Source organism: Podarcis raffonei, chromosome 8 (assembly GCF_027172205.1).
Source record: "Podarcis raffonei isolate rPodRaf1 chromosome 8, rPodRaf1.pri, whole genome shotgun sequence".
In the NCBI taxonomy this organism is placed as follows: domain Eukaryota; kingdom Metazoa; phylum Chordata; class Lepidosauria; order Squamata; family Lacertidae; genus Podarcis; species Podarcis raffonei.
Window position 1 is genome coordinate 1,460,447 of NC_070609.1, and position 26,738 is coordinate 1,487,184.

Consider the following 26,738-nt stretch of genomic DNA (forward strand, 5'->3'; position numbering starts at 1 on the left):
AAGAACGAGGAAAGCCCGACAAAAGAACAGTGGCAAGAGAAACTGATGGACTATGCAGAATTGGCTAAACTGACATACAAACTGCGAGACGAGGACAATGGTGGCTTTAAAGAAGAATGGGAACTTTTTACAAATTACTTTAAAAAACAACACAAAATGAATTGGACTCCTTGGCAGGCTTTGAATAAACATACACAAAGTTATTATTGTGAACGTAATAGATAGATAATTTAAGGATCTTTACATTTTTATAATATGCAAAGAATAATATGTGTTGAAAAACCGGAGAAGAGATGAGGGAAGTCTAGTAGGGTTTTTTTTCTTGGGGAGGGGAGAAGGAAAAAAAGGGGGAAAATGAAGATGATATGCTTTTGATAATTTGTTATGTTGAAATTATTAATAAAAATTATTTTTTTTTAAAAAAGAGAAATGCCTTCCTGCCACCGCAGAAAAGGCCCACTCTGTGAGCAAACCTGGGCGTGGGGTTGTTTGGGCAGCCTCTTCCCGGTGGGTTTTTCCAGCACTCAGCCAGATGCTCGCAAGCAAACAAATCTCTCCTTTCAAACAGAGCCACATTTCCATGTCTCGCTCAGATTTGAATAAACCTGTTTCCATGGACAGCTTTCTGAGCAGTTTGATTTTATGCAGCCGAATCTCTCTCTCTCTCTCGGGTTTTGTTTAACAAACCATGCCGGAGAGTTCAACCGAGGTCTTACCTCGACTGTATCGCTAACCGGGAGCTGCTGCAGAAAGTGGCCGTAGGAAGTGCTCCTGATCAGGGTTCCAGACAAGACAGCCCGGCCATCTTCCAGGAGATTCCATTCCGTTCCTCGCACCTCCCATTTCCGTGTTTATTCCATATTTCCATCTACTACAGAGTTAGGTTCAAGAGCCTTGTATTAATTTACAAAACCCTGAACAACTTTGGTCAAGCCTAACTGGGGGAATTGCCTGAACCCTAATATCCCAGCTCAATCACAGAGATCGTCTGCAGGATCATAACTGGTCATTCCCCAAGTTGGCAAGGCTCATTTGACAACAAGAAGGAACTGAGACTTCAGTGTCATTGGCCCAGTCCTGTGGAACTCTTTGCCACTAGAGATTCAGCAGGAGACTTCTGTTTTGACTTTTAAATGCTTGCTGAAATTTTTTTTCCCCAGCAGGTTTACGCAGGCAGTTGAGAATACACTGTACAAGCAGGAAACATCATCAGAGCACTCCTGACATATGGTTGTCAAGCCTCTGCTTAAAGCCCTCCAAAGAAGGAGACTCCACCACACTCCTTGGCAGCAAATTCCACTGTCCAACAGCTCTTACTGTCAGGAAGTTCTTCCTAATGTTTAGGTGGAATCTTCTTTCTCGTAGTTTGGATCCATTGCTCCGTGTCCGCTTCTCTGGAGCAGCAGAAAACAACCTTTCTCCCTCCTCTATGTGACATCCTTTTATATATTTGAACATGGCTATCATATCACCCCTTAACCTCCTCTTCTCCAGGCTAAACATGCCCAGCTCCCTTAGCCGTTCCTCATAAGGCATCGTTTCCAGGCCTTTGACCATTTTGGTTGCCCTCCTCTGGACACGTTCCAGTTTGTCAGTGTCCTTCTTGAACTGTGGTGCCCAGAACTGGACACAGTACTCCAGGTGAGGTCTGACCAGAGCAGAATACAGTGGCACTATTACTTCCCTTGATCTAGATGCTATACTCCTATTGATGCAGCCCAGAATTGCATTGGCTTTTTTAGCTGCCACGTCACACTGTTGGCTCATGTCAAGCTTGTGGTCAACCAAGACTCCTAGATCCTTTTCACATGTAGTGCTCTCAAGCCAGGTGTCACCCATCTTGTATTTGTGCCTCTCATTTTTTTTACTTTCATATGTTTTTAAGAGATAACGGAAATAAATAAAAGAAATAAATGTTTTGCTCTCAACAGTAGGTCTTAAGAACACGGAAGGGCCCTCCTGCAGCGCACCAAAGATCCGTCTAGTCTCAGTCTCTCTTTTCATGGTAGGAAGCGTAGGATCATGCTGCCCCCCCCCCCGAGCCCAGTCCTAGTCAGCTGCTAGGAATGTCAAAAGCTACCAAGTCAGACCATTGCACAAAACAAATGAAGTACCGTGAAAATATCTTATGGAAATACACTAAATAATAAAATCAAAACCTCGTTTCACTGAACTATTCAGTTTCCTCAGAAAGAAATAGAAAAATCATAAACCTTAAATGACCATAATTCAAAAAAAGGGGGTAGAACTCCCCAAAATTCTGAAGTATTATAATAGTTCAGTGAAACGAGGCTTGTAGCCGGCATCCCATTAAGGCTTTGTTCAATTTTAGGTTTTTCTAATTTTTTCCTTAAACTTTTTGATTTTTAATATTTGGTTTATTTCCATAAGGTAATATTTCTAGTCGATTACTTCTCGTTTGAGGGATTTTCACGGTATTTCATTTGCTTTGTGCAATTTCTCGGTTCTGTGTCTGTCTTTTTTCTACCAAGTCAGACCAAGGCTCCATCATGCTCAGCACTGTGGACGCTAACTGGCAACAGCTCTCCAGGGTTTCAAAGATACCGTATGTTTCGCTCTATAGGACACACTTTTTCCCCCTCCAAAAATTGAGGGGAAATGTGTGTGCGTCCTATGGAGCGAATGCAGGCTCCTCGGCTTCAGCGATAGCAACGCGAAGCCTCCGAAGCGCAGAGGGAGCGCTCCCTCCATGCTCCACCAGGCTTCGCATTGCTTTTGCTGAAGCCTGGAGAACGAGAGGCTTCGGTGCGCACGGACCCCTCTCGCTCTCCAGACTTCAGGGATAGCCACGCACAGCCCCTCCGGCAGGGAGAGGTTGCGTGGGGCTAAAGAGGAAGCCAAAACAGCAAGCAGGATCCATCCCGCTGGCTGCCTTGGCTTGTGCCATAGCCCCACGCAACCCCTCCGGAAGGGAGAGGTTGTGCAGCCTGTACGCTGCTCTTTGGGGCTGGCGGGGGGGGGGGGGGGAAATAAGATTTTTTTTCTTCATCCCCCCCCAAAAAAACTAGCTGCGCCCTATGGTCCGATGCGCCCTATGGAGCGACAAATATGGTAGTTCCGAGACCTGCCTGAAGTTGGCTCTGCAATGCTCCACTGTTGAGTTACAGCCCCACACACTCACATAAAGCCCATAAGCAGGGCATGACTCCTGCTTGTGCAACGGGACTTCACCTTCTCTCGCCCCCCCCCACCCCCACCGCAGCTCTCTGTGTGCCCCCATAAATCTCTTCTAGAGGGTTGGGAGCAGATCCGGGAAGCATGAAGGGGGATGAGAGGAAGTCTGCGCACTCAGCAATGGGTCCCACCCAATCAACACACACACACTTCAAAATCTAATAATACAATTTTATTAATTCTCAAAACCAAGAAAAAAACAGCAAACGTTGAAGAACCGCTGTTGCAAAGCAGCGTTCACACTCACACAGATGGACGAGAAAGCACCGTGGAGGAATATCAGAGAACCCGTAAGAACTTACAACACCTTCTTCTCCTCCTACTTCCCTCATTCTTATAAAGAATGCTTTGCGTAAGAGGTCTCTGGGAAAAGCTAAAAAAACACACAACTTGTCAGTATTTGCTTCCAGGCGGAAAATGGTGTGTGTGTGTGTGTATGTGTGTGTGTAGATGCACAGGAAATAGAGACTAGAGTTATAAACTAGAGTTATAAATGCTAATCTGTTCCCTTCTTGACTGCTGTTAACTCCTCAGGAGTCACACGGAAGTTAATGGGCACGTTCTCTTGAGCTCAGCGCCGCAATAAAGTTTGTTTAGGGGCGGGGCAGACGTATCCCTTGCCTGGGGCGATTCAGGCGACGTCCGCCTTGTGGGTTTCCTCCAGCTTCTTCTGGACCATGTTCAGCAGCGAGTCGGAGTAATGCTTCAGGAGAGAGCGAGTCTCGCTGTCCTGAAGGTGCTTCTGCCAGGGCGACGGGCTGTCCGTGGCTGTTGCCACGTCTGCGTTGTTCTTGATCGCTCGGGAGTCCAGCTCCTGTTTCATCCAGGAGAAAGTGCTAACCAGCCGGTTCTTAACGTGGAGAAGCTCCTCCTCCGTGGAGTCGCTGCAGGAGGTCACCTGCACAGCAAAAAGGACAAACGCTTTCACACCCAGGATTCGCACCCGTGACCGAAACTGGGCTGGGACAAGGATGCCAGGGACCCACACTGCCACAATAGTACCCCACAGCCCTATATAAACCATCTCCTAAACATCTGACAGGATAAACTGATGACCCCCAAAAAAATATGTAGATGGAGAAGAATTTTTAGAAAAAGTTCTTACGTTGCTGCCTTTTCCTATAGCTTACCTTATCATAAAGCTGCAAAGTCTCTTGAAACTTGGTGCACAAAGGCTGCAGGTTTATTTCAAAGTTTTTGACCAGGACCTGTGATTCTAAGAACATAGGGGGGGGGCGGGAAGAGAGAGATTTCTACATTTGGAGCCTTCCCAGAAGGGGAAGAGGGGAGCACACCCAACAGCATTCTTCAGTTTCCAAAGGTACCAGAAGAACGAGAACTGTTTGCATCAACTGGCATTTCTGGAAATCCACCCTACGCAGCGGCAGAGTCAAATCCACGCCCTGCAGCAGCGAATGTTTCTCCACAACAGGGAACGGTAACAGTTTCTGCCTCTGCTACATGACAAACCTGCTGCAAACACAACATTCCAGAAAGTTTCCTACCTGAGGCGATGAAGGTTCTGGCGTCAAGCTTTTCCTTCAGCTCACAGCTGGTTTCTTCAGAAAATTTCTAAAGCAGTTACATCATAGACTGTTAGAAACCAAATCCCCAGGCTGCAAGTTTAAAAGCATTGCAGATGTCCCAACCCAAGGTCTCGGTCCCTTCCTTGACTGCAAAATACTTAGCCACCATTTCCCATGCATCGACTTGCAGGCCATAGAGGTGCCAGTGCAGCATTTGCCAATCTGGTGCCCTCTGGAGACTAAAACTCCCATCAGCCACAACCAGCGCAGCTGCATTAGTGTAACAAGGAATCCACTGGGAATTTCACACACACTAAACGGTTACGAGCAACTCCCAGTTTATGTGGGGGCTACGTTCCAGTTAAACTGCTTTCAAGTCATTTACGTTTGCAAATGTGGAGGGATCAAAGAAAAGCCTTATTTACATTTCTGAACTGTGCACATGAAGCAGCCTTTGAGGACATCAATTTGTCTAGACCAGGGGTGGCCAACTCCCGAGAGACTGCGATCTACTTTCAAAATTAAAATCTGGCAGTGATCTACCCTCGTTTTTTAGGGGTTCAGGTCAAAGTTGTGGAGGGGGGATTAGGGACTTTTCTGCAGCTCTGCTGAGGGAGGGAGGAACAGAAGCAGCCACTGACCTTAGGATCGCTGGCCAGATAATGGCCTCCATTTCTAAACTCCGGCTTTTCTTCTGTAACAATAGAGGCCGGCGCAGGGAGAGGGGCCGGAAGGGGGCCAGCGATCGACTGCGATCTACCAAAACCTTGCAGGGATCGACCAGTAGATCGCGATTGACGTGTTGGACATCCCTGGTCTTTTCTGAGACCACCTAACACCGGTCCTGAAAGACCTACATTGGCTCCCAGGACGTTTCTGAGCACAGTTCAAAGTGTTGGTGCTGACCTTGAAACCCTAAATGGCCTTGGTCCAGTATACCTAAAGGCAGTGGTGGAAGAAGCCTCTAAGCCGGGGGCGGGGCAAACCGTACAGGCTGCCACTCAAGCACTGTCCGTATGGGCTGCCGCACACTTGGTGCCTGTACCCTCGGCCACTCTACAGCTGGGGGGAGGCAGCGGGCCATCTTATCACCCCCCCCAGGGTAGCACCCGGGGCGGACCGCCCCCTTGCCCCCCTTCTTACGTCCCTGCTTGCAGGAGCATCTCCACCCCCATTGTTCAGCCCAGACACAGAGATCCACCTTTGAGGGCCTTCTGGCGGTTCCCTCCCTGCGAGAAGTGAAGCTACAGGGAACCAGGCAGAGGGCCTTCTTGGTGGTGGTGCCTGCCCTGTGGAACGCCCTCCCACCAGATGTCAAAGAAATAAACAACTACCTGACGTTTAGAAGACATCTGAAGGCAGCCCTGTTTAGGGAAGTTTTTAATGACTGATGTTTTAATGTATTTTTAATCTTCTGTTGGAAGCCGCCCAGAGTGGCTGGGGAAACCCAGCCAGATGGGTGGGGTATAAATAATAAATTATTATTATTATTATTATTATTATTATTATTATTATTATTATTATTATATTATTATTATTATTATTATTATTATTATTATTATTATTATTATTTTCCATTGTGGCTACCAGAGATCTTTTAACTGGAAATTCCCTTCTGCCTGCAGAGCCCCTGTTCCGCTGCCACTGAGTCGTGGCTGCGCCCAATCTTCACAGAAGGGCTGGGAGACAAGACGTCTGCCAAGATGCAAAAGGGAACAGCTGAGCCCAGCGGCTCATCCTCCACTCAGGCGGCCATCTTGCCTCTGGTTTCTTGTGCTCGCCCGACAGGAGACTCTCCTCCGCCAGTTGGTCTGCAGCAGCGGCCTGAGAGTGCTGACGGAGCCTCGGAAGAAAGGGAGCTGCAAACCTGTGTGAAAGGAACACAGCCGTTCAGATGGTTCTTTCATGAATGGAGGGTTGAAAATATAGATATATATCTGCCAACCTGCTATTCTTTTGGCAGCTGGAGAGAAAACGGGTAGATATGCTCAGGCGAGGGTTCTGGAACAAGGCCGCCTCCTCCTCCTCTTGCTCCTCGGGCGCCTTCAGATCCTTTAGGCAGCCATCAAACTTTTCTGCATCCAAAAGGGGAGAGCAAGCAGGAGCTTTTCCCAAGTTCTTGACACAGCCAGTGTGGACTAGGACCTGGGAGACCAGGGTTCAAATCCCCACCCGGCCATGAAGCTCAATGGGTGGCCTTGGACCAGTCACTGCTTCTCAGCCTAGCCCACCTCACAGGGTTGCTGTGGGGGTTAAATGAGGAGAGGGTGAACCATGCACCCCACCCTCAGCTCCTTGGAGGTAAAGGTAAACACAGCTAATAATATCACCAACAAACAGTAGCTGAAAAGTGAATACTGACAAACACACCCCAGGCAAATGACCTCTAATCCGCCGTCAAAGTGCCAATGGCCTGCCAAGGGGTTTGTTACTTAGTCAGTGAATCAAAAGAAGAGCACCCTGAGAAACTGCCCCATGCGCCTCCGGCTGTGCCTATTAGGCGAGGGGTTCTTGCTTATGGGAAGAGCACAGCCGCTGTGCCGTTCGGTGTCAGTACGCCTTGCAACCGGTGTCAGCGACTGGGCTCAATAACTGGTTCTGCCCCGACTGGGCTAGGTGACTGGAGCACTTTCAGAGACCTTCCAATCCTGGAAAGTAGGTCTCAGTGCACTGGACTCACAACTCTGCATTGTGAGTCCCAGACTCAGCAGAGTATAAATAACGCGGAAGCTAGCTGTGAAGCATAACTCCTTTTATTTCTAATAGCTACTACAAACTAAAGAACTACTGGCTTGCATGAGAGTTATAGCTCTCACTCAGCCATCTAGTCACTACATAGATAACACATAGAGACAGGCAGTCAGGCAGGAGCGGAAGAAGCAAAGAGCATTTTCCGCCGCCTCCTTTCTCAAAACACCAACCATATCAGGAGATTCTCGCAATGGGAGGGGGTGAAAATATCAACATTCGGCTCATTGCCGCAGCTCTGGCCTTACCTTCTGCCTGGGCATCAGCCAGCGTCTCAAAGTGATTCCGCAGGTATTTCTCTTGCTCAGGGGTTTGGGGCAGAGAGCTGGTCTGCTGGAAGTTCTCCTCCACGTCGGTCATTTCCGTTTCTGCCTCCGAAACTAGAGCGTCCGATTGGCACATTGTACAAAGCCAGGGCCGGGGGGAAGGAAAGGAAGAAAAAGCTCAGAGGAGAGCTCAGTCTGCAGACTACAAAGCCATCCTAGATTCTGAGCCAAGCACTGGCTTCTTCTCCCACCCAAATCTCCTGGATCACCTGGCACAGGAACGAACTTGGGATGGCTCAGTCTGCAGAGCACGAGGCGCTTAAACACAGGGCTGTGGGTTCGAGCCCCACACGGGGCAAAAGATTCCTGCACAGCAGGGGTTGGACTAGATGACCGCAATGGTCCCTTCCCACTCTACAATTCCATGCTGCTTCTCCTTTCCCTGACTCTCCCTTTCCTGCAAACACACACCTCATTCCCTACAGCTGACTTACAGAGGATGGGGGAAGGTCTCATCCTGCAGCTGCAAGTCCCTTTTCCTCACCTCTTGCCTTTTATGCAGGATCTTTTTGGGGGAGGGCTGTGACAACCATGAGAGCAGATTCCCTTCCTGCTGCCCCCTCTACCAGCCCAATCTGTAGGGTGCGGACAGAGGCCGAGGCATCTCTTCTTGGACACAGCAGACGGCTCCCCCCTCACATGCACTTGGGGGTTCAAGGGCCAGGTCTTCCTGCTTCACTGGGCCCTGGAAATTGACACTAACTGGGCAGGGGTGGGGGCACAATGGCCAACTGAGAGGGGAGAGCCCTTCTGCAGCTCAAGCACCAAAAAAATACCCCAGATGTGAGCAGGAATCGTCTTTCAGGGTACCTTCTTGCTGGTGGCTGAAAGCAGAGACCTCTGAATCTAAGGAAGTCACAGAGTAGATTTTGTCTGGCAGCTTCTCCTTGGTATTTGCCGCTTCCTTCTGGAACGCCGGCTGAAGGAGCAGCTCCTTCATGTAGCTCCTTTAAAGAAAGGTTAAAAAGTGCCGGTGATTCTTGGGGGGTGGAGAGAAAAGCGTCCTTTCATCAGTTCAAGCTTCTTTCAAAACTTCAAGGGCAGAGAGAGATGTCTCCAGCCAAATCCAAACCACATCAGGCTCTCCCCCTCTGTAAGTCCTGCAGCTCTACCCTAAGCGCATTTACTCGATGGTAAGCCTGCAGACTTCAAGGGCAGTTCCTCCCAGGCTGCAGCCCTGAGCGTCCAAGCGAGGACTGACCTTTCGCTCTCCGGGGTCTTGCTGCCGGTCTGTTCGGGGCACAGGCTGTCCCCACTGATTTCAAGCTCTTCTTTCGCCTCATCATCAGAGGACAGATCTGACTGCTGGAAATCTTCAATGATGTTGCTGGGGTGGTCTTTGGCCTGGAGGGAAAACCAAAAATAGCCTGTGACCTTTTCCCCCGCCCTCGAAAAGGGAATTAGTCCCCGTGACTCTCCCTTCCAGCGTTTTAAAAGGATTCAAAGACAGCAGAAAAGATGGAAGTAAGAAACGTTCTGGAGCCGGAATATCAAAGGGCTGCAGAGTGGCTCCAAAATAATTTTAAAGGAGCGCGAAAGCTCTCATTGATGGATCAACTCCAGGTACAATCAAACTAAAAAAAATCACAAAAGCTAACTGGAAAATCTGCTTGCCACCTTGAGGAAACCCAAGGCAGCCGCACGCTCCCCAATAATCAGGTTTTGTAAGGGAGCCTTGATTGGTTGGTTTGTGCGCTGTTAAAAGCTGGGGGGCAGATGCAGGTTCTGCTGCAAAAAGCCACAAGCCCCCTGGCGCAAGCAAGAGCCACGGAAGCGCATCCAAAGAACAGCCCCAAAGGGAAATATTTCTCCCTGCTTCCCAGGTGGACGGGGGCTCATTGGTGAAAGGAGAGGAACTCTACCCACACGGAAAGGCACACACTTAACATGCTCCAGGAATAAGTACCACCCCCTGAAAATTAGTTCCAAGGCTTGTCCCTGGACTTCTGTCCCTGGACTCAAAGGACATGGGGTCTGTTTTTCAGACAGAGGGTGTGGGGGTGCAGGTGGACAGCAAAGTTGACCTCAGTTAAGCCCCTTGTACCAAGTAAACTTTTCTCACCTCTGAGAGCAGCCGATTCAGATTCTGCGGTTCCAGCTCACTGTCATGCAGGCTGCTGTTTTTAATTGGGGTGAAGTAATTCAGGTCTGCATCCAGCATGGTCTTAATGGGCTCTTTGGCGGCACGTTCTGCCCATCGCCCTTGCGGCTGATAACTCACCCTGGAGTTGAAGGCGGCGGTGTCCGCATTATCTGCCTCTCCAAGCTAGAGAGACGAAAGTTGAGAGGAAGTGTGTGTGTTTTTCTTCATGCCACTCATGTGGTTGGGATAAAAATTGCCAAGTCAGAGAACTAATCATGGATGGGTTAACGGCTAGCAGTTGGTGTTTTGTAACCCACCCCTAACCTACAATAATAATAATTAATAATAATAATTTATCATTTCTACCCCGCCCATCTGGCCGGGCCTCCCTAGCTACTCTGGGCGGCTCCCAACAGAATATTAAAAACATGATGAAACACTGAACTTTAAAAACTTCCAGATACAGGGCTGCCTTCAGATGTCTTCTAAAAGTAGGATAGTTGTTTATTTCCTTGACCTCTGATGGGAGGGTGTTCCACAGGGCGGGCGCCACTACCGAGAAGGCCCTCTGCCTGGTTCAGATACTTCACTTGCCTCCTTTGCCTCGATTTGCAGACATTTGGAGACCCACAGATCACAGTAGAAGCCCCACGCCCCATTTGATTATCAACACATTGAAGAGGACCATTTGCTTCTCTGCAGGACCCAGCAAGAGTGGTTCTTGTTTTCATCCTATCCAAGCAAAACTTGCACCAACAACGCACCCAACTGCTTAGCTGTCAAAGCTGGAGGACTGGAGCTCCTTTCATTTTTGGACCAGCAGTTTCTGCTGCCTGTGATTAAGCATGCAAAAATAACTGCAGTTCATGCTAACCCGGAGGGATAGAGAGAACCATAGCTGTCAACTTACAGATATGAAAATAAGGGACCAGCAACCTCAAAAATAAGGGATCAGCAGCCAAAATAAGGGATTTTCAGAGCACAAGGAGGTTCAACTTCTGAGCCCCTCTGAGCCAAAGGCAGAAAGCCCAGCCAGCAGCCAAACAAAGCCTCAAGTGGTGGTTCCCACAGCGCAGAAACTCGGCAAAGGGGATGCAGCAAGGAAAACCACCGTCACCTCTCCGCTGGGAAGCGCTGAGCAAAGGCGAGTCCCCAGGCAACGCGGCCAATTTGATTGGCACAAGGCATGCAAGCTCCACCCCCCAGTCGTTCTTAGACTCCTCATTGGGTGAGCAACGCAGCCAAGCAACGCAGCTGGAGCCTCCCTCCTCCCTGGCCGGCAGGGAGGGAGGGAGGGAGAGGAGCTGCTTCCTTTGAAACCCGGGAAATTTAAGGGACATCATCAGTAAGGGACAGCAGCGGGACACGGCGCTGGGATAAGGGAGTTTCCCGCCAAATAAGGGACGCTTGACAGCTATGGAGAGAACCCTTTGTCTCTTAACCATGGGTTAAGTCGTTGGCAGTGGCCCCATTTGGACGTCACGCTAAGCCACACCATGGCTCCGGAGGACGGAAGCTTTTTCAGGCTGGTACGGCACAAAAGTGAAGCCAAGGTTTGGCTTTGTGGGTCATCCAAACCTGACATCCTCCTTCACCCTGATCTGCAGCCAAGGCCCAAGGCGTGGAACAAACCCACCCCTGCTAGCAACACCTATTTCATCATTATTTCCCATGCCCTGGCTCAGGGCCAAAGGAGCACTTTCTGCAGCATCAGCCAACACTTGTTTGGAGATCTGCAGGAGAGGCCAGGGTTTTGGCACCCTCAGGGAACATGACTTGATTTCGGTGCTGGTGCATGTCACACGAGACAAGGCCTTCTCAGTGGTGGCACTCCAGCTATGGAAGTCCCTCTCTCCTGAGGTCAGGTGGTCCTCCCCGTTATCAGATGGCAACTGACAGACCTTTGGAGCATAATACGAGCGACACCATTTGTATTGTCTAACGCCGACTTGCCTGCTGTACTTTGTGATTTTACGTTTCTTTTTAATGCTGCACCTTAGTTGTCAGATGCCCTGGGGGCAAGATATAGGAAATTAATTACAACAGGAAGAACGTTGGTTACTGGGATTCTACGCCTCACCATCCAGTCATGGTTAACCTGGTGCCTTCCAGCTGCTTTGAATTACAACTCCCATCAGCCCCAGTCAGCTGTGTCAGCCAGGGCTGATAGGAGTTGTAGTCCAAAATACGTGGAAGGTTGGCAATGGCTGAATTAATCCATCTATGAAAAATACCTTTTTTGTAAGAGCACATTACATACCAGCCTTTTTGCCCACATGGGTAGTTTACCGTTGGTGAGGACGCACGCAGGAGCTGGAGAGAGCAAGAGGGGAGGGAGATCGGGGTGAGCAACGTGAAAGCAGAGGTAAAACTCTTCATACAAGGCACATATAGGAAGAAGAAATCCCCCCCCCTTTGCATCTAACACAGAGCAATCGGAAAAACACTGAAAAGCAGAACTGGGTCCCGTGGAAACTTTTATCTACCAACTCTCAGAAACCAAAGCAAGTAGAAATAAGAGGGGTTTTGCTTTTCAAAGTAAAGCAGAGTACAGTCATACCTCGGGTTAAATGTGCTTCAGGTTGAGCGTTTTCAGGTTACGCTCCGCGGTGACCCGGAAGTAACGGAGCACATTACTTCCGGGTTTCGCTATTTGCGCATGTGCAGACACTCAAAATTACATCACGCGCATGTGCGGAAGCAGCAAATCGCGACCCGCAGAGGTGGGTTGCATTTGCTTCAGGATGCAAACGGGGCTCTGGAACGGATCCCGTTCGCATCCAGAGGTACCACTGCTCAGATTCTCAGCAATGCTTCTGAATACCAGTCACTGGACACTGAAAGAGAGCGCTCTTGTGTTTAAGTGTCCTGCTTGTGCATTTCGCATTGGGGCATCTGGCTGGCCCCTGTGAGAACAGGATGCTGGACCAGATGGGCCGGATCCAGCAAGTCTCTTCTTATGTTCTTTGCACCCCAACAAAACATTACCAGAAATTTTGTAGGGGGCGGGGGAGGCAGAGAGAACAAAAAGGCCTTTTCAAAACCACCGTCACCAGGGTCTCCAGCTGGGCCTCTCCTGAAGTTTGATGGGTTTTCTGTGGCTTCTCGCTAAATCCCACGCATCCCCTGGGCACCTTCCCTTCCAGCTGCCTTGGGAAGTGCCTCGTGCCTCCACACCTGTATCAAGGACAGCTTGGGGGGGCGTCAGAAGAGCAGCGTCTTCCTCTTCCCTCTCCTCCTCCGTGTCATAGTCAGTCAGGCGCTCAGCCCCACAGGGAGACCTTTCGCTTGGCAGAGCAATGTAGGGCTCCCTCCTGGAGGAAAGGAAGAGTCAGAGGGATCCCCTTCAGGGCTCAAGAGCGACAGTCACCCCGGTCTCCCCATCGGGAGCAGAGAGCGTCACCCCAAGACCGCAGCTGTTCCAGTACCTGACCTGATGAGGCCACACGGGCTCCCTGGCTTTCCTCTGCTGCTGGACTTGATCCAGGTCCATCAAATGCTGCTTCATGCAGGTGGTAATTTCAGGACTCAGGTGCCATATAAAGATGCAGCTGGAGAATGGGAAGAGGGCCGAATCAGTGGCCTGAACCATTCCACACCTCTGGTGTGCTTCCTGCTCTCTCCTGCCTAGATCTGAAAAGGCCACACACATCTGGGAACCCCATCCAGAGGTCATAGAATCATAGAATCATAGAGTTGGAAGAGACCACAAGGGCCATCGAGTCCAACACCCTGCCAAGCAGGAAACTCTTCCCTTAAAGCTAATTGAGCAACAATCACACACTAAATGACCCCACTTTCAGGCCCACAAATTTCTAATTCACGCAAGCATCTGTCGCAGTTCAGGTTGCCCACCTGTCTCCCGAGACGGTGATCAAATGTTTGCAGTCAAAGGTGAATTTCATCCCCGTAACGACTTCTGCAAGATAAAGGTGCGTTGGTTGTTTGGTTGAATCAGTTATCACGACAATTTATAAGAAACAGACTGTAGTGTCTGGGGCTAATGGGATCCAAAACAGGCAGAGGGAACCAGGCTGGGATAGGTTGTACTATGTACTAGAGAAAAGGTAAAGGGACCCCTGACCATTAGGTCCAGTCGTGGCCGACTCTGGGGTTACAGCGCGCATCTCACTTTATTGGCCGAGGGAGCCGGCGTACAGCTTCCAGGTCCTGTGGCCAGCAGGACTAAGCCACTTCTGGCGAACCAGAGCAGCACACGGAAACGCTGTTTACCTTCCCGCCGGAGCGGTTCCTATTTATCTACTTGCACTTTGACTGTTTTCGAACTGCTAGGTTGGCAGGAGCAGGGACCGAGCAACGGGAGCTCACCCTGTCGCGGGAATTCGAACCGCTGACCTTCTGATCGGCAAGTCCTAGGCTCTGTGGTTTAACCCACAGTGCCACCCGCGTCCCTTATGTACTAGATATGCACTTGCAAAATAACCAAACCAAAAAAAGCAGCGAGAGCACCACAGCAAAACAAACCTGAGTGTCCAAACATTTTGGCAACACACTCCCCAGAGTGGAAGTCGATAATGGAAATGCTCTTGTCTGAGCAACTGGTGGCCAAGAATGTTCCAGAAGGATCCAGCTGGACCTGCAGGGATTGGAAACAAAGAGGCTTCACTCTTTCAGATTTACTTTAATTGTTGTCGGTTGAATAACGAACCACTTATTCGCAGTTCAACAAAATAAGCGTGCTTGGCATTCCTTACACCGTTTAGTGGGAAGCAACAGCCCACAGGAATATTAGGCCACATTCCAGGAGACCTGGGTCCAAGGGCGGGCAAGAGCCCCTGGTGTTGCACCGGGGGGGGGGGGAGGGGAGATTATTTCTACAGGCACTTTCCCCATATTAACTCAGTTACCTTCAGAAGGGATCCGTCATCGCCTTGTGAGCCTTTGTAGCACCACTTCTGTTTCCCGCTGGCTGTGTTGTATACCCTGGAGGAAGGTCAAGTTACATTTGGGTGTGTGCAAAGGCTTGTTGGTGTGACACAACTGAAGAGCTACGCTTTGATACTGGGCTTCGTGTCCTGTGCCCAAAGCCTTTGAAAGAGCAGTGGAGCAACAGGTTCATTATGCAAACACTGGTCCTTTTCTCTGGGAATTAAAAGCACTCTCAGCGCACACAGTCCCTGAGTCAACGCCTCGGGCTTCCTAGACGTGACTGTGCTGCATCTGTGGGCGCACTGATGCTCGTAAACTGGCCAAAATGGCAGTTTTCAAGCATAAAGTTAATCTGAAGGAGTTGGTGTCTAATTAAAATACACAGGGAAACAATTTCATCAAAATGAAACAAACATTTCACAAAATGGAACAGAGCTAGACTGCCAGTCCTTGGGGTGCTGCTTCTGACTGGTGAGAGGACTTCCCACCTTTCCTATTGCGGGGCTGTACTCTGGATTTGAACCCGGAGCCCCGTGCATGCAAAGCATGAGCTACTCTTCCTGGCTAGCACTTCTCCAAGAGCCACTGCGCTCTTGGCGTCTAACTGGGCCGTGGAGCTGGAGGATGAGCGATGAGGATGAATTCGCTGGTTGCTCTGGCTCCTATCTGCTGCTCTAGCCAAGCAGTAAGGGAATCGCTCTGTGGTACTCGCAGTGATTGGCCCCGATCCGGAGCTTCATCTGTTTCCTCTCTCAGGCTCCTTCCAGCCACTGCAACTCATACAGGTCCAATTTACCGACCTTTGCAGAACCAGCAGAGCCCTCAATAAAAGCAACCGAGGCTTAATAGGAGGGGAAAGCCCAGACATACTCTCAGAAAAAGTGCCAAAATAATTAAGAAAGTCTCGTATTTTGTTTAGAAGAGTAAGAATATCCCGTTGATTAAAGTCCTCATATGATAAAAGGATGAAGATTAATAATTCAGCTGTCCATGACTCAAGAGCTGCCACAGGTGTTTTGGGATTCTTGAGATGTTTAATCCTGGCTCTTTCCATAGAATTTCCCTCTCGGATTTAGGTGAATATGGATATTCAGAAGCAAAACTTGAAAACAGCTAAAGTTTTGCAAGTCGCTTAGAGACTCTTTACAGAGCACACAGTTAATAAATTGAATAAATAATACTTTAAATCAGAAACACTCTAGCGATAATAGTTCCACAAACAGAGCACTTAACTATATAAATAAACAACCAACAATATGACATTTAGAAGACATCTGAAGGCAGCCTTTTTTAGGGAAGTTTTTAATGTCTGATGTTTTAATGTACTTTTAATCTTCTGTTGGAAGCCGCCCAGAGTGGCTGGGGAAACCCAGCTAGATTGGGTTGGGGTTTTTTTAAAGAAAATCATCAGCATCATCATCATTTCCACATCAAGATCTGCCAAACCAAAGTGGCCCAACTCCACCGCTTGTCGGAGGATATATCTAAAGAGCTCTGACTGTTACAGAGAATGTCAAAATGAGATGATTTAGAATCGTAGAAATGTAGAGTTCGGAGGGACCACGAGGGTCACCTAGTCCACCCTCTGCAATGCATGGGGCTCAAACCCACAAGCCTGGGATTAAGAGCCTCATGCCCCATCAACTGAGCCACGCTCTCACCCTATTCTTCCCCTTACGGGGAACTGTATCCCAAGAAAAGCACCTAATCAAAATGGGGAGATCTGAGGCAGTCAATGTTGGCGTGAGTGAGAGTGTTTCATTCATTTCCAGAAACAGAAAGAAGACTGAAGCAGCAAGCAGCTAAGTGCCGATTGTTTAGACTACCCAGGGACCTTTCTGAGGGTACCGTTTTCTGGACATACGTGGTTTCCTACAGAACACAGCAAACCGTTTTTCTAGTCCGCGTTTATCTCCTGAACTGACAACATGTAGAGAGATTTTGCAGCTCAGAAGAGAGCAAGGCCTCAGAACTTTAAGTCTACCTTCACCTGCAGCTGCGGTGAAAGCCTGTTAATAGCAGGAACCATTTACACATTTTATGACCTACAAGTAAAGAGTAAAGACTTGTCTGAGCTTTATCACTACCATGATCTATTTCTTCTCTGGTGTCTGGTCTAGAGCGCCTATGCGCTTTGAAGGAAGGCGCACAACTATGTTGATTTACGGCCACTAGCACACACAGCGACCGTGCCAGACCTGATTCTTTCATGGTTCAAAGACCGTCAGTCTTAACAGTCTGTTGATAGGATGGACATATGCAACAAGGCAGAACAACAAAAGTGCAGACAAGTTAAGAGGGAGGCTGGCAGTCAGGAGGAGGAATATGCTTACTTTCTTCCAGCATTCGACTGCGTGGAATGCCGAAAATTCTGCGGTGGAAAATGCGGAACAGTTTACCTGACATTTCTGTCCTGACAGGCCACTGCAACATACTTCTGTGTTATGTCGATATCCATGTCGTACAAGGTCGTTTTCTCAGCAACGTGGTGAGTTCTGATGAAGTTAATTCCGTCCGACACCTGTGGAGTGAAAACGACCCAACTAAGATCTGAACTGGTGCAGGAATTTTACCCCAACAGGAGCGCAGCAGGTCTGTAGTGGCCTCACACATACCATATTTTTCGCTTCATAGGGTGGACCAGACCATAGGGCGCACTTAGTTTTTAGGGGGGGAAATAAAGGGGGGAAATTATTCCCCCCCCCAAAGAGCAAAGAAGCCAAGACAGCCAGCAGGGTCCATCCCACCTGCTGTCTTGGCTTCCTTTTTAGCCGTGGGGCTGGGGCGGGGGAAGCCCGAGCTTCCCCTGACCCCAGCCCCCAGAACAGGTCCGGGAGCGGCGGCAAGGTTGCACGCAGCCTTGCCTCCGCTCCCGGAGATTGCGGGGCTGGGGGCACACTCCAAAGGCTTGCGGATAGCTGCCTGAAGCCTGGAGAGCGAGAGGGGTCCATGCGCACCGAAGCCTCTTGCTCTCCAGGCTTCAGCGAAAGCGACACAAAGCCTCCGGAGTGCGGAGGGAGCACTCCCTCTGCGCTTCGGAGGCTTCGCGTTGCTATCGCTGAAGCCGAGGAGCCTGCATTTGCTCCATAGGATGCACACACATTTCCCCTTCATTTTTGGAGGGGAAAAAGTTCGTCCTATAGAGCGAAAAATAAGGTAAGAATGAACGAATCAGATAAACTTTCATCTGGATACAAAAGGGGAGAGGTCCCCCTTTCATTATTTGGCAATGGGTCTTTGGAAAAGGAAAACAAGCTGCTCAAGTTCAGATGGGAGCAGCCCTTCTGGATGAGGCCAAAGGTGCCTCCTCTGGCTCAGGATCCTGCTTCCATGGTGGACAACCGGATGCCTCTGGGAAGCCCGCAAAGGCAAGAGCCCTCCCTGCTGCTATTTTCCTTCGTGGATTTATCCAATCCTTTTTCGAAAGCCATCTGCATTTGGTGGCTATCGCCAAACCTCCTGGTGGCTTATTCCGTAAATGAATTGTAAGCACCTTTTGTGCACTGCGAAAATAGATGCTTTTGTCGGCTCCACAGCTGATCATTTGAATCTCTCCATTTCCTGTGGGCGAGAAGAAGAAATCTGTAGGCAAGTGAAATCTGTAGAAGAATCGCCTTGTATTTATCTAGAGCCATGGTTTCCAAGCTTGTTTAGACCAAGTTAATGGCCTTTTAGGCTTCCTCCACGTGAATAGGAGTTCACTTTTTGAATAATAAGAATTATATGTCACGGGGAGAAGAGGCATCAGGATTTTAGAGAGGCTTAGGTGGGGCATGGCCAAAAAACCCACTGATTTAGATGTAGACCCCACTCTTCAAAGACAATAGCCAGGGTGGCTTACAATAAAACACTATCAACCCCAGGAAAACACTGCACTGGAAGCTTCTCCTCTGCAAGCCAGCTGACACTGGAGTCGTGCGAGAACACAGGGAGAAGTGAATTAATCTGTGCAACTGCACATAGAGGTTCCGCGCCTGAACTGATATCCATTCTGGGAAGAGCAAGGCTCCCAGAAATACAATCAGCTGCAGCAGATTGTTGGGCAACTTACCAGCAAACCTCACAGCTGTTATGGCTGAGGAATGGTCGTCCAACGTCTGCTCTAGTTTATAATTTTCCTCCACGTTGAGCACATGAATCAGCCTGTCTCGGCTCGCTGAGGCCAGCAGGGCCATCCCTACAGGAGGCAGAAAAGATGGGCAACTCCGCATCCACCACAAAGGGACTCAAAGCAATGGAAAAGAACAAGCAGACCCACGAAGGACATGCTGAAGTTAGATCCATTCATTCCAGTGGGTCTTCTCGGAGCTGAATACCACCCAGCCACCATAGTCCCAATCCTGTAGCGATGGGAGCGAGTTTGTGTGTATCTATATACATCCACATACAGAAAAAGCCCCAGGCACGAGCCTGGAATAAATGTTAACTGCACACATTTTCAATTTTGAAATTTTACCGTAATATTCGCTCCGTAACACGCAGTTTTTTCCTCCTAGAAAGTAAGGGGAAATGTCTGTGCGTGTTATGGAGCGAATGCCTACGGATGGCGGGGGAATCTGCTGTAAGCGGCTCCTGCCCGGTTGGCTGCTTTAAAACAACCCCGTGCTCTCTGTCCCTGCCTGCAGTTTTTTGCTGTCCGATTTTGGATTAGCCACTGTGTGTGTGTGTGCTTGAGCTATCATTCTCCTCCTCCTGCTTCCCGTTCACTCTCCCAGCGCCCCTGCGACTTCCAGCGCCCCTGCGACTTTAGGATTGATACTCTGTGTGTGTGTGTGAGCTATCATTCTCCTCCTCCTGCTTCCCGTTCACTCTCCCAGCGCCCCTGCGACTTCCAGCGCCCCTGCGACTCTAGGATTGATACTCTGTGTGTGTGTGTGAGCTATCATTCTCCTGCTCCTGCTTCCCGTTCACTCCCCCAGCGCCCCTGCGACTTCCAGCGCCCCTGCGACTCTAGGATTGATACTCTGTGTGTGTGTGTGAGCGATCATTCTCCTCCTCCTGCTTCCCGTTCACTCTCCCAGCGCCCCTGCGACTTCCAGCGCCCCTGCGACTCTAGGATTGATACTCTGTGTGTGTGTGTGAGCTATCATTCTCCTCCTCCTGCTTCCCGTTCACTCCCCCAGCGCCCCTGCGACTTCCAGCGCCCCTGCGACTTTAGGATTGATACTCTGTGTGTGTGTGTGAGCTATCATTCTCCTCCTCCTGCTTCCCGTTCACTCTCCCAGCGCCCCTGCGACTTCCAGCGCCCCTGCGACTCTAGGATTGATACTCTGTGTGTGTGTGTGAGCTATCATTCTCCTCCTCCTGCTTCCCGTTCACTCTCCCAGCGCCCCTGCGACTTCCAGCGCCCCTGCGACTCTAGGATTGATACTCTGTGTGTGTGTGTGAGCTATCATTCTCCTCCTCCTGCTTCCCGTTCACTCCCCCAGCGCCCCTGCGACTTCCAGCGCCCCTGCGACTCTAGGATTGATACTCTGTGTGTGTGTGTGAGCTATCATTCTCCTCCTCCTGCTTCCCGTTCACTCTCCCAGCGCCCCTGCGACTTCCAGCGCCCCTGCGACTCTAGGATTGATACTCTGTGTGTGTGTGTGAGCTATCATTCTCCTCCTCCTGCTTCCCGTTCACTCCCCCAGGGCCCCTGCGACTTCCAGCGCCCCTGCGACTTTAGGATTGATACTCTGTGTGTGTGTGTGAGCTATCATTCTCCTCCTCCTGCTTCCCGTTCACTCTCCCAGCGCCCCTGCGACTTCCAGCGCCCCTGCGACTTTAGGATTGATACTCTGTGTGTGTGTGTGAGCTATCATTCTCCTCCTCCTGCTTCCCGTTCACTCTCCCAGCGCCCCTGCGACTTCCAGCGCCCCTGCGACTCTAGGATTGATACTCTGTGTGTGTGTGTGAGCTATCATTCTCCTCCTCCTGCTTCCCGTTCACTCTCCCAGCGCCCCTGCAACTTCCAGCGCCCCTGCGACTCTAGGATTGATACTCTGTGTGTGTGTGTGAGCTATCATTCTCCTCCTCCTGCTTCCCGTTCACTCTCCCAGCGCCCCTGCGCTCTCCTGCGACTTCAGGATACTCTGTGTGTCTGTGTGTGTGTGAGGCATCATTCTCCTTCTCTTGCTTCCCCTTCACTCCCCCAGCGCCCTGGCGACTTTAGGGCGACTTTAGCATGGATCGACATGGATCCTCAGGATTTTTGCACTGGGCTACCACAAACTCACCATCACATCACATGTCTGTGGCCACAGCATGAACCACAAAAATCATACATCCACTGTTTCGTTTAGAATATTTTTTTCTTGTTTTCCTCCTCTAAAAACTATGTGCGTGTTATAGTTGGGAGCGTGTTATAGAGCGAAAAATACAGTACCCGTTTCTGGCTTAGAATATTGTAAGCAAAGAACTTCTGAATCGTGAGCTTCCACTTTAATGACTTCATCCATATATTTTAGCTCATGTATCCTGTAAGACAACACACACATTTTAATAACTTTTAAGTATTTGGAGACAGTCTGCCAAGGCTGGTGTTCCTTGGGAGCTTGCAGCCCCGTTAGATGGCCTGCATATAAATAATACAATTATCGCTGTGGCTGAGGAATCAAAGATGTAGAAACCCACCGCCTGTGACTGGCATACGCAGTGCCTTAGCTACAACTCATCACGCAATTATATGAAAACACAGAATCTGGCAGACGATACAGAATAAAACAGACCCACCTCAAATTTCCCGCTCTGTCCCCAGAGGCCAAGTGCTGGCCATCAGGGCTGACCTGCATCACACGGACACCAGATTTCACATCCAGGTAGTTGGCATTTTCACCTCTGTCTGGCAAATTTGTTAAATCTTGCAGGTGCTGGATGTTATTTTCCACATAGATAATCTTCAGCAAGTTCTTCATAGAGGAAAGAATGTTTTAAGAGATATATCTCTCTATACACAGACACCCATTCTGTTAAAAAGAAGACTCATCAAAAGGAAAATAATTTGTGTCAGGGAAGAGTTAGAAGATTCCAGTTTCCCAGAGGGAGAAAGCATTCCCCAAGGGAGGGAGGACAGCAGTGAATTGAAGAGAAGAGAGCAAGAGGAACAACAGGGAGGGACCGGCTGTTCCCAGGAAAGGCAAGGGTTCAGTTCTAGCTCAGATTGGGAGGAGGGGAGATACAGGCCAGCTCTAGCCAGGAGGGTAGAAAACGAAGGGAAAGGCGCCTTCGCCATTTTGAGAGTGGCTGGTCATGGAGAAGCAGAGCTCAGAAGGTATCTGAAAGAAGTGACTCTGAGGAATAATAGTTAAGAACTGTTTATAAGAATGTTTTGTTAATACGCAATAAAAAGTTATAAAAGAACAAGAAGCGTTTGTGTGGTGATCTGAAGAGGACAACGACCAGTCCTGACAATTTGTAACAAACCAGAAGGGAACTAAGTCAACAAAACCTCAATTAGTTTTAATTACTAGCATGCCTTCCAGACATTGAAATGAACAACCTACGCATTGGTATAAATCACTCAGGTTTAATCTGGCATCATATCAAGTCTGAACCAGCCTCTTAATAAGCAATAATGCTTACGTTACTGTAGATGTTCTTCTGAAAATCCACGTGCGTGCCATTTTCCAAGTTCCAGAACCGTATAGTATTGTCCGATGAGCATGTTAGAAAGGACCCTGGGGGTAAACATCCTCTGTGGTCTTCAAACTCAGGATAAACCTAAGATGCATCCACAAAGAGCCAAGGGAAAAAACAGAAGAATCAAGACACAAAATCCAAGCCGTGTGATGGACCTAGTTTGTCGAACACCATTAATAATGTGTGGCCTTTAATTATTACTTCCCTAAATTGGAACGGCCCATTTTATTTCATTTTCATCGTGTAAGCTACTTCCTGAATTTTTATGAAGAGTGGCACACAGATAAATGAAATAAATAAACGTTCACATCCTTCACATCCTTTTTAGAAAAGAAGAAGCACCATCCACTCACCTCAACATTCCACACAAAGGAGCTGTGGAAAAGGTCAGACCACACTTTCCCCACTTGGCGGGTGTCCTTCACATCCCAAATGTACAGACTGTGGTCCTTGTAAACGCAGGAGAGCCAGTGATGGCGGGGGTCAAAGGCCAAGGCAATCGTATCTGAGTAGGTGGCACCTGGCCTTCTTGAAAAGATCGGGGGGGGGGGGAGGAACATGCTCCTTGGTTACCAAAAAGAACCAAAATGATGAACTTCATTTTACACACCGATGCTTACATAGGCTGCAAAGACCTTAAGTGCAAGGGAAGTGGGAACACACACAATCAAAATAAAGGGGCCACTGGCGATGGGGAACAGTTAAGCTTGATGTGGAGGCAGGGGCAGCAACAGCCTGCTAATGTGTGATGTCTCCCAGCCGCACCTCTCGTTTGCTTCCCATGTGCGGCCACCAGAAACATGAGAAAAGCTGAAAGTCACCAGACAGCAGCATTTTGCCCAAACTGTGCAAGGACAACATGTCCCAGTGCAGTTGGGAATCAATAGCCTAAGCCAGTGGTGTTCCACCAGTGTGCCGTGGCGCCCGGGGGTGCCTTGAATGATGGTCAGGGGTGCCACAGGCAACACTGGCCCAAGTCCCTCTTTCCTTCCCTCTAATGCCCTCTTGCATCTCTGCCTCCTAAAGGCTGGAGCAGCTGTTTGTTGCTACAAGCTCCCCAGGCGAATGGTGCCCCTGGGGCTGGCCAGGAGCTGAAGTGGCCTCGGAGTAAGCAAGCAAATGGGTGAGGGAGTCCAGCCAGCCAGTCCGCCAGCCCTTGCTGTTGGGAATGGTCTGACAAGTGGGAGGCCAGGCAGGCAGGCAGGCAGGCACCCCATTGGCCTTTCTTGTGCTTGCTGCCTGCCTGGGAGCCTTTCTGCCATGCAGGCCCAGCAGCACTCACTGTTGGCCCTGCTACCTCCCAAAGGGAGTAAGATGGCCTCACGTTCGCCTTTGGCCACTCTCTGTTGGGTAGCATGAGGAGGCACCTCTCTTTGGGGCAGGGGGGAGAGAAGAAGAAGAGGAAGAGGAAGAGGAAGAGGAAGAGGAAGAAGAAGAAGAAGAAGAAGAAGAAGAAGAAGAAGAAGAAGAACAACAACAACAACAACAACAACAACAACAACAACAACAACAGGAGTTTGGATTTGATATCCTGCTTTATCACTATCCGAAGGAATCTCAAAGAGGCTAACAATCTCCTTTCCCTTCCTCCCCCACAACAAACACTCAGTGAGGTGAGTGGGGCTGAGAGACTTCAGAGAAGCGTGATTAGCCCAAGGTCACCCAGCAGCTGCAGGTGGAGGAGCGGGGAATCGAACCCAGTTCCCCAGATTACGAGTCCACCGCTCTTAACCACTACACCACACTGGCTCTCAGAGACCACAGGCAGTGGCGGCGGCTGCCCTGAGGATCCCAAGGAGAAAGGAGAGGAGGCTAAGGGAACACTCCACAAGGGAGGGTGTTTGAAAAGGGGCGAGGGGCTGCCAGCTCTGCAGGCAAGGGGTGACATAACTGAGCTCCTGAGACTCGGAGTGCATGTCCCCACAGGGGAGCCGCAGAAAGAATGCAGTTGGTCAAGGGAGCCGTGGACACAAAAGGGTTGAAAACCTATGGCCTAAGCAAATGCACTTGCAGAGCTGCGAGCTTGCGGGGTTAAAACACCACCACTACCTGCGCATTCTTCAGCATCAAAGCATCAGGCTTCTGCCTAAGCACAAGCCTGCACATTCTCCAGCCCAGCTCCCACGCCTGCTGGGCCCCAAGAGCTTTGTACCTCAGCATTTCTTCTCCAGCGACGTCGATGCCCAGGTGGTGCGGTTTAGGCAAGTCCGAGAGATAATGCAAGTTGTGGGTGTGGAAGATGCGTACGGTTCCATTTGCACAACCGCAGAAAATAAACTCTTCGCTAACGCAAATGCAGTTGGCTAGAGACACCTTGAAAAAGGGAAGGAGGTGTGTGCAGTTAGATCACAAAGGAGGAGGCTTCTCGTCTTCCACCCACCGCCCCAGAAACAAAAACGGCATTTGTACCTTCAGATCGATCCACTTCTCCAGCACGCGCTTCTCGTTAAACTGGCAGAGGAGGCCAGAATAAGAAATGCAGAACGTGCTACCTGACATTTTGCCCTGCCCACATGCCACGTCACAGAAGATGTTGTTGTGAAGCTCTCCCAGAAGACCAGAGCGACCAACCAGGGGAACGGTCTGTTTAATCTGAAATGACACACCAACTCAAGCTCAACGGTTTAAGCTAGCCTATGTCTTGCACTGAAAACAACAGCAGAAGGACATCAATTACAGTGGTACCTCGGTTTAAGAACAGCCCTGTTTACGAAATATTTGGTTTACAAACTATTTGGTTTACAAACTCTGCAAAACTGGAAGTAGTGTCCCAGTTTGCGAACTTTACCTCGGTCTAAGAACAGAAGCCAAATGGTGGAAGGGCACCGGCGGCGGGAGGCCTCATTAGGGAAAGCACGCCTCGGTTTAAGAACGTTTCAGTTTAAGAACGGACTTCCAGAACAGATTAAGTTCGTAAACTGAGGTACCACTTTAATTTTCTCTCTGGGGCTTCATAAAATGCAAATAAAACTTCTCTGCATTCACAGGCAACAGAGTCTCATTTTATTTTATTTCTTCAACCAAACACAAACCTGATGAAAATGGTTAATTTACTTCTTTAAATGTCTCAAAACAGACAGTGAGACACATTTGTTCACTTGGTCGTAACAGTGAGGGTTCAAAAGGATGCTAAAATATAGAATCTAAGGTGCTTGCTTAGAATTCTGGGGGAAATGGGGCCGGTTCGTAGAGTTGCAAAGTAATTTAACTGGCCAAAAAGGGTTTCCAACAAACAATGGGAAAACGAATGAACAATGGAAGGTGCTATGGAAGTACCATACAGACGGCTTAACCAGGAAGCTATTTTGAAAGGAACTTCCCGTTTTGCTGTCAGTCACAGGATGCAGACAGGTTTACCTTAAACTCCCTGGATTCATCCAAGAACCAGAACTTGACGTGTCGGTGGCCGACAGTAACAAAGTAGCTGTCCTCTGAGAAGGAGATGGCCATAACCTTGGAGGAGATTTTATTGGAGGCAATGAGTGTGCCCTTCTGCAAAACAGAAGCATAAATACCCACCAATCATTCCGGCACGAGATGCAAATGGCACGAAGAGCCCTTGAACAGAGCCCATTAAGAGTATGCATCAATCTTTTCCCAGTGAGAATGTGTGATAGGAATTCTGAGGTCTTAGATATATGGAAGTGTTCATAAGTGTACCAACCAAGCACGTACACAGATCAGCACAGGAAGACTGACCTGGAACCATTTTGATTCCCAAACTGACCAAATGTTTTCTCTGCAAGGTCAGAGGAAAATGGAAAAGACTCCCCATTGTCTTTTCCTTCACAAATCCTGTATTAAGGGTATGTCTGTGTATGAATAGGGTGTGAGCCTGTGACCTGGCCCAGGAACTAAGTATTTATCATTACAAAAGACTGGCCAGGCTACCTAGGCAATCCAATCAAGTAACCTGCCAGACAGGAGATAAACAACATTCAAATTTCTGTTTTAAGACCGCCTTTTCTGTAATGAAGGTATGATGTATCTGAGGGGTGGTCTTAGGTTACACCCCTTCTGTGATGTATGTATGATGTTTCTGGGGGTGGCCTTGATCTACAGGGTGGGAATTTTAAAGTCTTTATAAGGCCTTGCGCACCATTTTTCTGGGTTCCTCCTCCTTTCCTGCATGTGAGGGGAGCACCCTGTTGCAACAGATCAATAAAGATCAAGCTTACTGGCTGCTTTGCTTCTCAATATTCTCTGCTTGGCCTCTGTTATCTTCTCCTACCAATAGGGAACCTATGTAAGGACTCTATACAGGCTCTTGGATACCCCATAAGGGAAAAGGGCAATTTTTGTTTACAACAGAATGTATATTAAAGCACACACCATTGCACTCCTCTCCCC

General features: G+C 49.2%; 2 protein-coding genes across 5 annotated transcripts in view; one reads left to right on the forward strand and one right to left on the reverse strand.

Moving 5' to 3' along the window:
* ALKBH6 (alkB homolog 6) overlaps window positions 1-26,738 on the forward strand; it is a 158,667-nt gene that overhangs the window by 51,740 nt on the left and 80,189 nt on the right. The gene's annotated exons all lie outside the window — the stretch shown is intronic.
* WDR62 (WD repeat domain 62) overlaps window positions 3,450-26,738 on the reverse strand; it is a 30,677-nt gene continuing 7,388 nt past the window's right edge. Inside the window, exons 6-30 of one of the 4 annotated variants that reach the window (XM_053401637.1) lie at window positions 25,746-25,880; window positions 24,798-24,980; window positions 24,541-24,701; window positions 22,742-22,916; window positions 22,332-22,469; window positions 21,483-21,658; window positions 21,136-21,227; window positions 18,820-18,945; window positions 18,262-18,329; window positions 17,168-17,289; window positions 14,747-14,822; window positions 14,364-14,475; window positions 13,734-13,797; window positions 13,307-13,429; window positions 13,056-13,192; window positions 12,139-12,191; window positions 9,858-10,061; window positions 8,997-9,139; window positions 8,606-8,742; window positions 7,718-7,849; window positions 6,667-6,796; window positions 6,483-6,588; window positions 4,701-4,767; window positions 4,326-4,411; window positions 3,450-4,093 (exon numbers count right to left, since the gene is read on the reverse strand). In XM_053401637.1, coding sequence (XP_053257612.1) covers window positions 3,827-4,093; window positions 4,326-4,411; window positions 4,701-4,767; window positions 6,483-6,588; window positions 6,667-6,796; window positions 7,718-7,849; window positions 8,606-8,742; window positions 8,997-9,139; window positions 9,858-10,061; window positions 12,139-12,191; window positions 13,056-13,192; window positions 13,307-13,429; window positions 13,734-13,797; window positions 14,364-14,475; window positions 14,747-14,822; window positions 17,168-17,289; window positions 18,262-18,329; window positions 18,820-18,945; window positions 21,136-21,227; window positions 21,483-21,658; window positions 22,332-22,469; window positions 22,742-22,916; window positions 24,541-24,701; window positions 24,798-24,980; window positions 25,746-25,880 — 3,213 coding nt within the window. In that variant the 3' untranslated portion in view covers window positions 3,450-3,826. Of the gene's footprint in view, window positions 4,094-4,325; window positions 4,412-4,700; window positions 4,768-6,321; window positions 6,589-6,666; window positions 6,797-7,717; window positions 7,850-8,605; window positions 8,743-8,996; window positions 9,170-9,857; window positions 10,062-12,138; window positions 12,192-13,055; window positions 13,193-13,306; window positions 13,430-13,733; window positions 13,798-14,363; window positions 14,476-14,746; window positions 14,823-17,167; window positions 17,290-18,261; window positions 18,330-18,819; window positions 18,946-21,135; window positions 21,228-21,482; window positions 21,659-22,331; window positions 22,470-22,741; window positions 22,917-24,540; window positions 24,702-24,797; window positions 24,981-25,745; window positions 25,881-26,738 lie in introns of those variants that run through there. The other 3 variants (XM_053401636.1, XM_053401635.1, XM_053401634.1) reach the window with 3 other exon arrangements.